The sequence below is a fragment of the Bicyclus anynana genome, chromosome 2, assembly GCF_947172395.1.
Source record: "Bicyclus anynana chromosome 2, ilBicAnyn1.1, whole genome shotgun sequence".
NCBI classification, from domain to species: domain Eukaryota; kingdom Metazoa; phylum Arthropoda; class Insecta; order Lepidoptera; family Nymphalidae; genus Bicyclus; species Bicyclus anynana.
This window is the reverse complement of record NC_069084.1, coordinates 6,394,411-6,411,094: the sequence shown is the minus strand read 5'-3', so window position 1 is coordinate 6,411,094 and position 16,684 is coordinate 6,394,411. Positions and strand designations below refer to the sequence as shown.

The window sequence follows — 16,684 nt, the reverse complement described above, 5'->3', positions numbered from 1 at the left end:
GCCCAATGCAGATTGGCAGCCTTCACACACGTAGAACTAAGAAAATTCCAGGTGTACAGGTTTCTTCACGATGTTTTTCCTTCACCGTTTGAGACACGTGATATTTAATTTCTTAAAATGCACACAACTGAAAAGTTGGAGGTGCATGCCCTGGATCGGATTCAATCCCACACCCTCCGGAATCGGAGGTAGAGGTCATAATATCCATTGGGCTATCACGGCTCTCCTTTATAATAATAGTGTGATCTAAATATTTTTAAAAACCATAAAGCCAAAAACAATATAACTAAAAGTTTATGTTCCTAATAAAAGATGATATTCTTTTACAAAAATGCACGTAACATTTGCTCGGTATCTCCTTAAGACAATTTGTTACATAAAACAGTAGTTACTTATGAGAATGTCGCCGTAACTCACGAGCAATAAGACATCTGGCAGGGGAGTTAATCTTCATGTGTTTTTTTGGCCAAGAAAATTATATGACGTCACTGGCAACATCTCATAACTATTATTATGAATAACTGACGACTATATTTGACCTCCGTGGCGCAGTGGTATTACAAAACGGAGGTCCTGGGTCCTGGGGAGATTTTATTAATTGCTCCAGGTGGGAGGCTTCCGCCGTGGCTAGTTTCCACCCTACCGTACCTAAACGTGCCAAGCGATTTAGCGTTCCGGTACGATGCCGTGTAGAAACCGAAAGGAGTGTGGATTTTCATCCTCCTCCTAACAAGTTAGCCCGCTCCCATCTTAAACGGCATCATCACTTACCATCAAGTGAGATTGTAGTCAAGGGCTAACTTGTAAAGAATAAAAAAAACTTTTTACTGTGTTAACTTCTTGTACATACGAGTTGATTAACATTTATCCCTTTTTATATAAACATAGTGTACATTGTTATTTTTTTTTTTTATTAAAATGAGTATTAGGTCATTTTATAATTTGAACTATCGTGAGTGTTATACATATTAATTGATTAGGAAACACGGCTAAAACTCACGTGATATAAGGAGTATGCCAACTAGTTTCGCACTCATATGGGGCCCTTAGTCATGAGCTGGTTCTTGCAACGCGGCACGATACAAACAGCGAAGCGGCGGCGCGGCATACTCCGACCTTACCACGTGAGTTTTAGCCGTTATTCATAATCAAGTATTAGTTCACCTTATTTGCTACTGCCTGCCTTAGGGTGTAATTAAAGAAGGCCTATTTTATAAACAAAAATATCTTTTGGCATTTGGGAAAAGCTAAGAAAAAGGCGAAGTATTATTAATTAATTTACCAAAGCAATAAACACTGAACGTCCCTAAGGATCATGAAGATTTATACTCAATTCGCAGGGCCTAAAGCTAATCTCGTTTGAACCTCGTGTTTGTTAGATAACAATCAATTACACCTACACCTCTGAACTTACGGATAATGAAGACTTTTTACGTAACGTTAACTATAAGACAGTCAGAATTTGTTCATTACTTTAATAAGAAGTTCGGAAAAAGTAACTTAAGATTGAAAACTTTATTGTAAGCTTATTGTACAAAGATTATGCAAATTGACATATTGTGGATCTTTGGTTGTCTTAAATAAAATACTAGCTAATTCCCAAAGTTCTTCTGCTTTTCGTCCAATAACTGAGTATTGATTTAAAGGAGGATGGCGAAAGTGGGAGTCACACTAAGAAGTTTCGTACACTCATACATTTGTATTAATTGAAACTATAATTTTATAAGATACTTGTTTAAAAAATATTGAGATTTTACAGAACGGGAATCAAGATTACTTCTATACTTAGTAAAATTGTTCTACTTGTTGCCTGAGATCGAAACGCCTAGTCGTATTTATAAAGCAATCACACAGTTGTATGTCAACGGCGGTGTGTTTTCAGTATAAAATTCACATTTATTCGTATGCATAGATAGGGTACCTTCTAATTTTAAGGTATATCTTTTTACTCCCTGCTTTTCAAGATTAGTTACTATTTGCTTTTATCTTAGTTTAATCACGATTAACAACTATTAGTGGGTTTCCCTTATGTACGCTACTTCTATGTGCTAGTAGCAGTAGTAGCTCGCCACGAACACAGCAAAAATTCTGTTTATAAAAGTTTTATAGGAGCGAAGAGATTGGGATAATAATGAAAAATGTGATATAACAGGTAACATCGTATAATAAAAAAACTTATACACAAACATCAACAATCTTAACAATAAATAAATCAACTACAACATGAAGACCGTTGAAAATGACTTAAAATTAATCAACAATATTTACAAGGCACGGCACACACACACATACACACATCAGGCACAGGAATACTGTTAATGGTGGTGACCCTTATTATGATGGATGGTTTTGTAAACTGGGATTTTGACAGGGTAAGGCTGGGGTACATGGACTGTGACGGTCTTTTCAATCTTGATTGGGACATGTTTCTCCACTGGATAGGGAACATGCTTGACAACGGGGTATGGGACGACCTTTTCAATGGGAATATTGATTTCAGTCTCAACTGGTACAGCTACAGGCTTGTGGACGGGAACCTTGACTGGGTAGGGGTGAGGGATACCAATAAGGATAGGCTTAGGTACATTGACATGGATGGTCTTAGGAATCGGGTAAGTAACGTGTTTGTAAAGAGGCACTTCGACGGGGTGCTCTTCGTCGACATGCTCTCCCACTGGAAAAGCGTGTGTTTGTCCAAAATTATGGCCGTCACCGAATTCGTTGCCTCCATCTTGAAGAACGAAACCCTGTTGACCGTGACCCTGGTCACCGTGACCGCCATATCCTCCTTGACCATTAAACTCTTCGTGGCTAACTTCTGGACCGCTTACATCTCCTTGGTTTCCGTGACCACCATCACCGCCTTCATAGTTTTGACCTGAGTCATGAGCTGCCTGGAGGTAAGAATCGCCACCGAAGTTTTGACCACCACCGTGACCTCCAAGATCAAAGTTCTGCTGACCGTGTCCAAAATCTTGATTTTGAATAATAGCAACGGTTTGTTCATTTCCATGACCGCCGCCAAAATCTTGGCCGTGACCTTGACCAGAGAAGTCACCTCCTCCGTAATGTCCGCCCTGACCTCCAGAGAAGTCTTGCAGCTGTGCACCTCCAAAATCATGGCCACCACCTCCTCCTCCACTAGAAAATTGGTATCCGCCCCCATTATCCCCTATGCTGTTTCCCCCAGCATGATCATACCCGCCCTCGAATCCGGCCTTGCACGTGGCAACTGCCAACGCTAATAAACAAACCTGTAACAAAGAAAAACATTGCTTGAATAATGTTAACATATAACTAATAAAATAACCTTTTTATTTATTTATCTAATATATAAAATTCTCTTCGACTCGTGTCTCGGTGTTTGTTACCAAACTCCTCTGAAATGGCTGGATTTTTATGAAATTTTGTGTGCATATCGGGTTTGCCTATATATTTCTTACCCCTAAGTACCTAAATATTTTTACGGTAAAAAAAACTTTTGCCGGCCTCCTTGATATATTGTTTCTTTACAAAAGAAATGGCGAATTCAATAAACAAACTGAAAGCCATTGTTATTTCAAAAATAAAAAAAAAATAATAAAAATGTCAACGTGAAATATAGATTTAAAATTTACGTAACATATTATAGTGATAATAAATTAAAACATTTAACGTAAAACGCTGTTGGAAGGAATAGTTCGGGTGCTGAAAATGCTGATGCACTCTCGTTAAATTTTCTTAATTGCCAATTATTGAACGCACCGCTGACCAAGCGTACCGGTCTGTCATCACATGAATCTCAAATTTGAACGAAAAGGTATATAAACAAGAATTACTCCCAAACCAAACAATGAACCAAAAATGATGGCCAATATTATTGGAAAAAATATAAACCGTTTAATCCAAGGCTCTTAAAAAAATACATACAATACGAGACTTGATTTTAGAGTAAGAATTACTTAAAAATACATTCCATAGAAAATGTATTTCATTATAATATAAGGATGATAGACTGTAACAATTATTATAATATTTGTTACAATTATTAATCTGTAAGCAATCATTTAAAATAACATTCAAAAACTTTCAGCAAGTTGAGGTAACTTTAGTTTCGAACTGGTAGCATGGCGCGTTTAATTCCCAAGCAAAATATGTGTATTTCAAGGACTTTTAAAAACTTTTAAGGGCTCTATAAACCCCAGACAAGTTATTTCAGTAATTTTTATTCGTTACGTATATGTTACAATTTGGTATATTTTTGTTAGTGTAACAGGAAAACTTTCTCGTGTCTAAGAAATTCTGAACTTCGATAAAATAAACTTAACAACAACTTCAAACAAATAAAACTTCTATTCTCTTATGAAGTTGTTAAGACAACCTTATATGAGAATAGAAATATCAAACAAATAAATTTTATAGAATTCCTAACTTTCTTAAGTAATTTTAATAAAAGTAAATAATATCATAAGGTGTTCTTTGGGGGTTAACTTTGTGACCACATTCATATGTTATTTATACAGACGATTTCAATAACCACACAAAGCATCGAAACGACCTTTCGTTAGTATAGTAAATCATGTTATAGGTCAATGTATAAATATAAACAATCATCATCAACATTATCACTCTATATTTACGGCCCACTGCAGGGTAGGCCTTCCTCCTCATATAAGAGATATGCTTAGACCCACGACGCTGCTTAATGCGGGTTGGCAGTTTTAGGGTGATAATGTGAAATTCACTACTACTATCAGATGTTAATGAATTGGAATTAATAATCCGATGGCTTGAAGTGCTTCCCAAGGCACGGGTATGTAACACCACCAACTTCTCAACTCCAGACTGAGAAATTTTAACTGAATATTTCTCAAAAGAATCTTTTAGGCTGATCAGAAATCGAACCCTCGTGATCCAAACCACATAGGCTAACCACTGGACCAACGATGCAATATATAAATAAGGTTATTTAAATAGAAGCTTTTCGCAATCCGACGCGTACAAAAGAACTCTAAACAAGAATAAACAGATCGCTCACGCTTCACCGCCCGCATTATGCCATTGAACTTATCCAACGGAATAACAATGCCATCATTTCTTACATAATGTAACGTAACGGGGACATTTCAGCTCATTTCATTAACCTATGTAATGTATAATGGATGAAGTTAGATAATTTGGAGCACTTTTTTATCGCTTAGGTAATAAAGTTTTCTCCTAGATGCTCTAACAATTACAATAAAAATCTTAACCTCAATCTGGTTTTCTTAGTCATTGCCCGAATTATTTACAGACACAATACAGAAAATAATGTCTGTAACAATTACACCCATCTCTTTCACCCAGTTTTTCATCATTATCAACTCATATTCGGCTCACTGCTGAGCAAGAATTTCCTCTTAGAATAAGAGGGGTTAAGCCAAAATTCTCTGGTATGCAGGTTTTCTCACGATGTTTTTCCTTTACCGTTTGAGGCATGATGATGATTAATTTCTTAAATTGCACACAACTGAAAAATTGGAGATGCATATTCCCCGAATCGGATTCGAACCAACACCCTCCGAAATCGGATATATATTGATATATTGATGATGAATCGTTCCATTACAGAGTTCGGTTAATGACACCAAACTAGTGCAATCAACTAGACCCCAGTGTTATTACCGTTCATCATTCAACCATTCATTTCTCGGAGAATCGCATTCGAAAGTGAAACAGAAACAAAAACTGTAATATATAACACGACTAACGCAACTTCGGCATGTAATATACCTAGTTCCGAAGTGAACGTCCCTTTTACTGGCCTTTCTACGATAAACCTGTTCCTATTAAATCATAAGCAGAGCACAAACACTAATCTCTTCTACAGAACTAAACTCTAACTAACTTCATATGAATTTGAAGCTAAACGCATGTCGTATTCGAAATTTGCCTAATTATTTCAGTATATAAGTTTGTCTAGTATACCCGTAGACCTAAATATATCTGCGGTTAAAAATGAGACTGCCTAAAAACATTTGTGTTGGAATACAAAAAACACCATTCATTTTTTACCTTGTGCTACGTTTTAATGTCATTTCAAATTAGATACAGTTTAATATCCGTGGAAAAAGTGCTGGCATGCAAAGAGGGTTTACGTGTATTATACTATGATCACAAATCATTATCACAGTAAATCATAGGTAAAATGTAACAATACTCGTAAATTATGAGATTAGGAGTAAGAAAGTAAAAGTATAAATTAATCATTTATAATTAGTAGGTACTGTGCACTTCATAAATGATATAGTTTACTGTGAGTTAACCAGTTAATAGTATTCCTTGAAAACTAACATTAATGTTAGGAAAGTGGGAGCACTGACCTTTTTGTGTTACAATAGTTTGGTCACCCAGTCAGGTCACAGGTTGCTTTACGTTCGCCAACTTTGCTCAAACAAAGCAAAAGTTGAGGCTTAATTAAGCCATTTTAGCTCGCATTTGCGAATGTTAATCAGTCAGCAACGAGTGTACACACAATGTCAACTAAAAAAACTAGCATTATAGCCTATATTTAATTACCCGATCTGAAATCATAGACGTCTTTCTTAAATGATGATTTCATGGGAAGACACATATCGAATCCAGCTTCGGTTTGTCGATTTAGGGTGTTATTGCATGACTATGTAACGATCACCAACAAGTAATGATACGGACAAGAACTGATGGTTTAATATGCTCTCTTGACATCATATAGCTTGGCAACTTCGTTCGTAACACTCTCGATGGTCAGCGTGGGCCGGTGGGTAGCGATGAATGAAAAACCCACGACTGACCTGCACCTCACTTCCCCGCACGCATGATTTTACACCCGCACAGTCTTTCCCCCCGTCACCCGCATATCATGCGAGTGTCATTAACAAACTTGACAGACTGTAGCTGTAATATCGTCAGTTTCCTTACATAAAGCGAATATATTATCTAAACTGAGATTCATAAAATCTATGTGTCTAAACTAATATTTCAAAGAGGTAAGATTTAACATTTTGTATGTTTTTTTCCTAGCTTTGAGTTAGTTAAAAAACTATTACACTGATTTAAAAAATATGTCACCATTATAAAGGATTTACCGAGTAACACTGGCTAACTTTATATCCGTTTCTCCACAAAAACTAACTTTTGCTAGTAGAAAGTAAACCTATAATTATATATTTTCAATACCTGACCCAGAAGTGAGGAACGAAGAACTAAGAAGACATTATAAAAAAGTGTAAGTAGGTACGTACAATATTTACTTATTTGCATTTTAAGCAACAACTAAACGTACCACTCTATTTTGGAGAATACCTAGTTAATCAGACAAAGAACCATTTTAGAAAGGCTCATTAATTTGAATATAATACGACTGCGCTTATATTTTTATTACCTTTTCTTAGGATACGTAACTTTCTCCTAGGTCTATAAATTGGACAGATAATAACATAAATCTAGCTAGAATGAAATTATATTCAGCTGGTATATTCGTTAATGCCGCACTAGTAAATAAACCTGTAAACAAACTAGCCTGCCTTATTCTGTAGCAAATAGTGATGTACGCAGTCGATATACATTGTCGAGAAGGCTAATTATAATTAGATTACAAATATACATTATTTTACGTTAATCTTTCATAATTCAATAAAATTTTTAATCACCTAAATCTGTAAAAAAACACTAATTAACTATTTTATTTCAGCATGAATTTTAGTTTTTCTCAAATGCCGCGAGATCCATTGATTTTTCCGGGATAACAAAGCCAATGCCAGCCACAATAATATACTCTATCTTTCAGTAAAAGTCCTACTAAAATTGGGTCCTCCGATGAGATTAGCGTGCTCCAACAGGCAGACAAAAAAATTGCGTGTTTTTTTTTTTTTGGTATCGTGTTCTTAACACGCGCTTTAAGCACGTGGTAAAACACAGTTAATTTGGAAAAAACAGACAACCACTTCCATTTTATTTATATGTAAGTATTGATGTATTGTTGATCATGTAAAAGACTGTTTATCATAAACTAGCCGATACGAATTTCACCTGCAAAGTTTCCGTTGCCGTAAAAAACCCCAAAAAAAATTATTACAAACTGTTCCTCTTTATAATGTTAGTATAGATTTATACTAATTTTTAAAAATGTTCCTATTGTAACTTACTTCTATCAAGATACTTGTAGTGCTCAAAAGGTTCAAGCAGCCTAGATGTACAAGAGTGAGTTGGGAATAAAACAATCTATGTTACTGAAACTTTCCTGTCCAGCGAGTAGGGGAAAGTTTTTATAGCACTTCTGAACTGTTCGTGATTCATTGTATATAATAATTCATATTTTTAGACCTTGCTGGATGTTCACAACTACTGAATTATATAAGCACTTAAAACAATACAGACTTGATATTTTTTACTGCCTTGTTATTTAAATTTTAATCTGAATTACTTAGAAATGTAATACGTAATATCGTACCATAAGACCATTTTAGCAATAGTAATAATAATAACAACGAGATCACCGCCATGTGGAATGTTGAGTCTACTTATTATCCCGAAGTCGCTTTAGTCAATGGTCTTATAGCAAAACGCTTCGACCAACACCAGGAACATTTCGCTAAATTGCTGGATCAAGGATCGGATACAGAAGGCAGTTATTCTTGAGACGGCGCGTATTGTGAGGAGGGTAGACAAATGTCCCGCAGCCGGAGGATTGTTTTTTTTTTTATAAATTTTTAATAGTGTTTTGTATTTTATCAACATTATTAAAAATTAAAAAAAAAGCATAAATAAATAAATAAGAGAAAATGCAAAATAATCTAAAGGTAGCATACACACGTAGTAGAACTATCAAAATTACATAGAATGATGATATTATGCTACTACAAACACAGTAAAAGCTATCATAACGCAACCACCGGAAGAATAATATCAATAATTTTCCACTGCATCGAAACATTTATCTAGCGCGTACGATTCTTAAACCAAGTAAAAATGTCGTTCATAAATCGTCGTATTAGAGGTATTATTAAGAATGTTATAATTTTACATTTAAAAATTATATTACCATGTCGGTAAAGTCCGGTAACAGCACTCCACAATGTTTGATAAAAGGATTTCGTTCAATGTTAAATGAAAATAATTTTGCCGTGCCGTGATATGACCTCACCTCAGATATAGTCCATATATGACCTCTGCCTCCGATTCTGGAGGGTGTTTGTTCGAATCCGTGGCATGCACCTTCAACTTTTTAGTTGTGTGCATTTTCAAAAATTAAATATCACGTGTCTCAAACGGTGAAGAAAAAAACAATAACAAGCAGCATTACCAAAAATCGCGCCGCACGCATCTACAATGCTGCCAGGAATTTTAGGCAACCTACTCGCAATATTTTGGTATTGTTTGATAATTAATATAAAATATTATTCGTCCAGTAGATATGTTGTTTCAAAATTTTCAAACAATAGACTGTGAATTTTTGGTCGAGAAAATACGATTTATCGATAGTTAAGAATGTCACATCCTTACACGCCCTTTTGAAATACGAATAAATTGGAACCTGAGTCGATTTTCACATGGCTGAGCTCCTAACCGAGCAATAGCAATCGTTCAATCCACTACGAATTTCCAGCTCACTATTTTGTGTTCGCACTGATTTATACACTTATGAAATGATTTTCTCGACAAGGTAAAAGAACTTTGATAGCTTTATTAATAATTCACTTGTTTCTTATCCATTTTGCACGTGTGGAAATTTTATTCTCAGTTCTGATGCAATATATTTTTCCAATATTATGAAGAGGTATATTATATTATAATCGGAAAACGAACATGTGAAATTATGAGCCTAAAATTTTCAGCTCGGTATTAGAAAGGTGGTGATGCTATTCCCTCCATATCTTAGAGAGTACGTCATTTTATAGTGATCGTTAAATAATCAAACTCTACCCTAAACCCGCCAAGCCGCTTTGGAACAGGACGGTGGTTCTAAGCTTTATATCTCATCTCCCATACGGAGGGCTTGTCTCTGTTGATAAAATATGCTAATAATGATAATGTTAACAAAAAATGGGAAGCATATTAACTAGAAACCACAACATCAACATAACGTATGTTGATGTTGTGGTTTCTAGTACAAAAACTATAATCGTTTTTTTATAAGATTATGTGACAAAACGGCCGCCTTCACAAATTACAGTTACGACTTCCGATCGTGACTGTACAGCTGTGCTACTCTATAAATACTCAACCTAACTTTCAACGTTAAAGCAACGATGAAAAAAAGTTTAACATTGACATTGGATTAGTTTGGATTCATTATTTTGTGAATCAAAGAGTGGCAAATGCGCGTTGATGTCTATGTGAACTCTATAAATGCATTTCAGAAGTTAAATAGCAGCTTAAAAGCTTTTACATTATGAGACCTTTGGATACTCTACTGAAACTTATTTTATTAAGTCCTAACTGTAGGTACTTCACTAATTTTGAAACTCCACTATTGTTGTTTGTTGTTGAATGAAGTGAAGAAGAAGTAGGTACGTACGTACACAATATAATGCAATTAAATATTGCTGTGCATAGAAACTCCTCCATTTCGACAGTCGGTCAATATATAAAACTGAGAGTTTTTTCCTGCTTTGTACAATTTTAAATTGGTGCTAAATATAATCTGATAAATGAGTGGCAAAATCTTGTATTGACTATTTATTGCCTTACAAAATGACTCAGAAATACTACTAATATTATAAACGCAAAAGTTTGTATGGATGTATGTTTGTTTGAATATTTGTTACTTTACACGCCTCGGCTACTAAACCGAATCACCTGAAATGTGAAGTAGAGATATTTATAGTTTGGATTACACATAGGCTACTTTTTATCCCGAAAAAATCTATAATTCCCGAGGGATTTGTAAAAACTCGTGGGCCTGGGCCGACCCCCGCGACTTTGTCCGCGTGGAATTTAGTTTGAGAGTTTAGTAGTATGAGTAGTAGTATGTCGCTTATCATCAGATTAGCTGGATAAAAAAACTAATATTTTAATTCAAACATAGAAATTCGAATCAATATAATCAATACAAAATATCAAATCAATACAATTCAATCTAGTGGATAAGTATCTACCAATCTGTAATTTGTTCAATCATTTATTGTTATAACAACATAATCTCAAAACAAATTATTTGAGATACCAATGGGAAGCCGAAAACAATAGGCTGGCTTAAGAAATTTAATCTTAAAACAATAGTGTTGTTTCATGGCTATCTAACCAACATCAAACTCAAGATGGTCATTTATCTTCATATCGAACTCGGACAGTTTGATTGAGAAAAGACTTACAAAAAGCCAGCTTCCAAGTAGGAAAGCCTTCGGATATTGACCAATCAAGTAATAATCCTTTCATAAAGTAAACTTTTCGGATGTGGATGTAAAAAAAATCTATGTTTTGATACGAGTACTTCTCGTTGGTTGGTTACCCTATGTCTATGGCTATGTAATACTAAGTTTTTCAGTAACAATTCTCACCCCGAAGAACAGAAGTCCAGAGAACGTTAGTCCTTCGATCCCGGTCATTATCGATTTCGATCCGATTATCGAGGCACAGCGTATAACAGCACCGACTATTGAATAAAATAGGTACTAAGATCCAAATCCAATAGCTTATACTAAATCTTTAACTAGCGATTACTTAAAGACTCTGTTCACGTGATCTTAATACATATGTGGTGTAGATGTATCCAATTTATTCTGAAGAAGTCAAACATTATTATGTGAACACTGAACATTAAAATGTACGCTACCAGCATGTCGTTTTTCATTTTCTCGTGCAAATGTTTGCGTTCGCGATTCAAAGTTATGATCCCGTGTAATATATTTATTATCTTACGAACTTTGCTTTATGTTATTCTAGATGCCTATGTTGAATAAAATTTTATGGTCTTGGGTCAAGGGTTTTGTAGTGTTTTATGGGCTGCGCCAGGGGTATATACACTCTACCATATTTAATTTGTTATGATGCTATGTCATATTTATTATCATAAAATAATTGGTTTAGTGGATAGCCAGCCAATCATACTGATTATGATGTCCTAGGTTCGAGTCATGAGGCTATGAAATATTGAGTTTTCTTTCAAGAAACACGTCGTAACAACTTGGTGTAAGCGTATAGCACCAACAGCTAAGCTATTCTGTAACGATATCATATATTTTTTTTAGATCTTTAATAAAGGAATATCCTGCCATGCATTGATTTTTAATAAATCAAAGGGCAATGTTTAAAAAATATCCATGGGGTTGGTATTTTTCGAAACATTTAACAATATTTCAATTTACAAGAAGATGCAAACAAATTATATATTAAATCCATCCCCGTCAATCACTATTGGTGTAAGCTACATTAAAATCAGTTCAGTAGTTTTTGAGTTAATCGCAAACAGGCAGAATAATATTTTATATTAAGTAGAGATACTTTTATATGGTTATGAAGGTAGATAGATAATTTATGTGCGTCAACTTGCCAGGCAATTGAGATTGCAATCAGTTTAAAATAATTATAGTTCCGCGCTAAGACTAAAAACTGTCTAATACATTACGTTATTTTGTAACAGTTTTTTAGTTATTATAAATAGAAAGGTGAAAGGACTTTTGGTTGTTCCGAATTAGACGTTCTTTTCTGACTACAGAAGTAATGCACTAATTGAAAAGCCTACGCAAGCTAATTGTTTACAATTCTTATGCACATTTTCATATTATTTTCAGCCAATTTTATTGGCCTAGGCCTAACCTTATAGGAGAGGGGATCGCTATATTGTTCCTTTATAAACCCTCCTATGGAACCCTCGTAAATTTAATTTTAAGTTTTCAACTAATTATTATTACCATAATCTTATAATATTATTACCTGACGTTTCGATAGTGCTTGTAAACTATGCCTAATTCAAATATAAACCCTCGCAAGGAACCCTCGTAAATTTAATTTTAAATTTTCAACTAGGTAATTATTATTACCATAATCTTATAATATTATTACCTGACGTTTCGAAAGTACTAATAAACTAAGCCTAATTCAAATAAATGAATATTGACTATTGACTAGTACGACGGGCTTAGGCGGATAGTGTTAAATTCTTCAACTTTCCGTATCAAATGTTAATGATAACACCGAAGGCCTAACGTGCTCTCCGAAGCACAGGGATGTAGTAACACCAACTTAACAACTTCAGGGTTAGGATTTTTACTGATTACATTTAGGAATTTTCCCTCTTAAAAGATATTTTCAGTAAAAGTCCTAAACCTCTACATTCCATAGTCTAACTCAAAAAGCCTCAATAGGTACAACGGTAAGAGCGGTCGGACTCATCACCCAAGGGTGGTTGTTCAATCCTCACCCTGTAGGTGTATTGTCGTACCCACTCCTAGCACAGTCTTTCACGACTAGTTGGAGGGGAATGGGAATGTTGGTCATATTATAAAAAATATGGCAAATATTCTTTTAAAAAAATAAAAAAAAGACATAGCCCAGGATTTGAACACAGGACTGCATGATCCGAACACCGGACAAATGATACATTTGACACGGCCAATGATACATTAATTACTTTTCCTCGGGCCGTCTTTAATAATTTTACTAGACTTATAAGTTGTTCGTTGTATGGATTTTAAGAAGTTTAGTTACTATACGCCTCAATCGGGATAAGTTGAGACCGGCAGTTGGTCTGATTTTAGGTATGACTGACAGTCCTCTGTGCAGAGCCTGCATAGAGTAAAACGAGACGTTTTTATTATTTACAAGTTAGCCCTTGACTCAATGTCATCTGATGGTAAGTGATGATGCAATATAAGATGGAAGCGGGTTAACTTGTTAGGAGGAGGAAGAAAATCCACACCCCTTTCGGTTTCTATACGACACTACTACTACAATTACTAGACTGAAGTCTTAATAACTTATAAGAACACAGAACTTCCGCATTTTTCAAAACACTGATGCTTTTACTTTCGTCTAATTATTTTTGGTTTTCATTCACACACGCACTTTCACACCACTACAGTTAATGTAAATTCAAAATACACTTACAAAAGTCTTCATGTCGATTTGCTTAGTGCGGGTTGCTTCCCCAGTGATGTCAAATGCAATGATAGCTTACGATGGATGCTCTAACTTTTTATAGAGAACGGAAGTGATTGTCGGCTATACTCACGGGAAAGGCTCCGAGAATACGCAGAGTGGATGCAACGTTTTGTTTTTATTTTACTTTATTTCAATTAATCTAATCTGAATAAAATACAAAAGAGGTACGAGTACAATGTATTATTCAGATTGCTTATTTCTAATTCTTTTTAATAAGTAGGTACATTAATTAAACAAGTAATTTATAAGAGTATTGTGTAGTAGATTCATTATCTGTTTGATGATTTGAATGTTTTATTTTATCGTTTGCATTTTCTTAGAACTTTGTAAAATTTAAAGTATAAATTCTTCATAAAATTTAGGTATTATGAATTTGTGAAATATTATAATTTTTAATTTGTAACATTCTTATAAGTTTCACAATACTGCTTCCAAGTACTTTGATTGTACCAATTTAAAATTAAAAAGAAATAATAATAATGTTTTGATTAATTTTTCATGTTTAAAGGAACACTTGAATAAACCAATAAAATGAGGAAAATTCAAGTGCATTGTATGTGTTAGCCATATATTTTCTTAGCAATTGTAACGATATTACTGAAATTTCAACATAATGCCAATTTCGTTGTAGTGAATAGTGAATAAAATATAAAAATGCTTTTATAGTTTGGTTGAAACAACTTAAATTAAAAACTAAATCATTTTCCCATTATGTATAGGTAATTAGTTAGCGATTATTCGAAACTATACAAAATACCATTCCTGTTAGAAACTAAATTTAGAAGCAATAGGAACTTTGAAATGTTGGTTGTCCTTGAATTAATGTTTCCAAACATCTTATAATATAATTCGAGTTATATAATGAAGCCACATTAAACCAAAATTTAAGTTCCAAATAACATAGTAAGTTTTGAATTAAAACAATAAACACTAAAGTACTATTGTTATACCTAAATTAAAGCCAGTTTGATATGTGAGCATGGCACATACAAACCATGGAGTGCCGGTGCCGGTGTTATGTATCCTTCCAGAATGCCCAGTTGGTTTGGATTCCTTCGGGAAATGGGATCACGACATTGGGACGGTGCACCTCACTAATATTGGCTTATAATAATATTATCCTCTCTGATCTCCTCTAGCAGAACGCGCAGTGAATGGCCCAATAGGGTGAGTTAGGTGCAGTTGGATCTGACTGCACCTGACGAAGTGCCCCGGCTATTTGGAGTAACTTTCGGTCGGAAGCTAACGGCCAACATTCGCTGATGCTGTTTGAAGATCGAGAGTTCTTCTGCTGGCCTTACTTTTGGTAGATCGGTGGTAGTAAGTATGTCTATCGGTCCGCTTGGGATCCTCGAGCTGGTTGACATCTGTAGTTTTGGTACGCTTCTAATGGGTACAAAGTGAAACTGCTTCGTCGCACAACCGCTGGCAGAGTTCATGGTCTTCTGTGCATCTGCCCCTGTTACCGCCCCAAAGAGGCGAGGCAGACAATGTAAACTGAAAACAAAAAAAAATTGTCGTGGATAAATCTTTTAGTAACGCGTTCTTTTTTTATTCTTTACAAGTTAGCCCTTGACTACAATCTCACCTGGTGATAAGTGATGATGCAGTCTAAGATGGAAGCGGGCTAACATGTTAGAAGGAGGATGAAAATCCACACAGCTTTCGGTTTCTACACGACATCGTACCGGAACGCTAAATCGCTTGGCGGTACGTCTGTGTCGGTAAGGTGGTAACTAGCCACGGCAGAAGCCTCCCACCAGCCACGAAAAAATAAAAACACTAAACAGAAGAATTCGTGGCCGTACTTTATTGATTTACAGTTTTCTGACGTGGTATTAACAACTCTATGTAAATTTAGTTCCGATATAAGTTTACAGTGGACACAAATTATTGTGGTTGGTTTTTTTTACTATTTGGTCTGCTTCTGTTGGTTATATGTATCAAATCTGCACACCGTACTCTTTCTCTTCCTTAATAGGTAGATAGAAACTCGCGATTTTAACCACGTGGATTTAGTAGTGTTGGTTTTTTCCTCCTGTAGGTACCTAAAGACCGGGGGCACGGCCCTCTTGGAGAACATCTTGCTCGGGTAATGCGCGAGGGATCTTGCTCCCCCAGTCATGTTTATCTTCTTCTTTCGTGGTTTAGGCATCTTGGCATATAGGTCATTCTGTCATTTCCAGTAAAGTGTCCCACGTGGACTGCGATACCGTCACTATTTGCGGAGCTTTGTCACATCCTGAACCGCAGACCAGGAGCGTGGTAGGTCTAAGCTCTATATCTCCTGTTTTATAAAGAAGAAGAAAAAGGTAATACCATATTTCATTCAAATTCATTCAGCTGATTTTGCATATCTTCGCGTAAAACAAACGTCCGAACTTTCAAATTCTTATATTAGTAGGATGTATGAATTAACCAGCGTAGTAGTTATGAAATAATATAAAATAAAGTAAACATTAATTAGTTATGTCCGTAACATTCTCATTAGCATATTGTGTTATATAGTTTTGAATGCACCACATTATACCATATTGGACAGCTGCAGGTTATACCTACTCTTATTTCCCCGGGCATATGAATA

At 35.1% G+C, this 16,684-nt stretch overlaps 1 protein-coding gene across 1 annotated transcript; it reads right to left on the bottom strand.

Annotated features, from left to right (window-relative positions):
• Positions 1-2,146: 2,146 nt before the first annotated feature.
• LOC112045608 (uncharacterized) lies at positions 2,147-14,110 on the bottom strand. The gene is made up of 2 exons (XM_024081872.2): positions 14,047-14,110; positions 2,147-3,254 (listed from the first exon to the last, which is right to left on the bottom strand). Exons 1-2 carry the CDS (start codon positions 14,056-14,058, stop codon positions 2,316-2,318), a joined length of 951 nt encoding a protein of 316 aa, XP_023937640.2. The 5' UTR covers positions 14,059-14,110; the 3' UTR covers positions 2,147-2,315.
• Between the last annotated feature and the right edge of the window lie 2,574 nt (positions 14,111-16,684).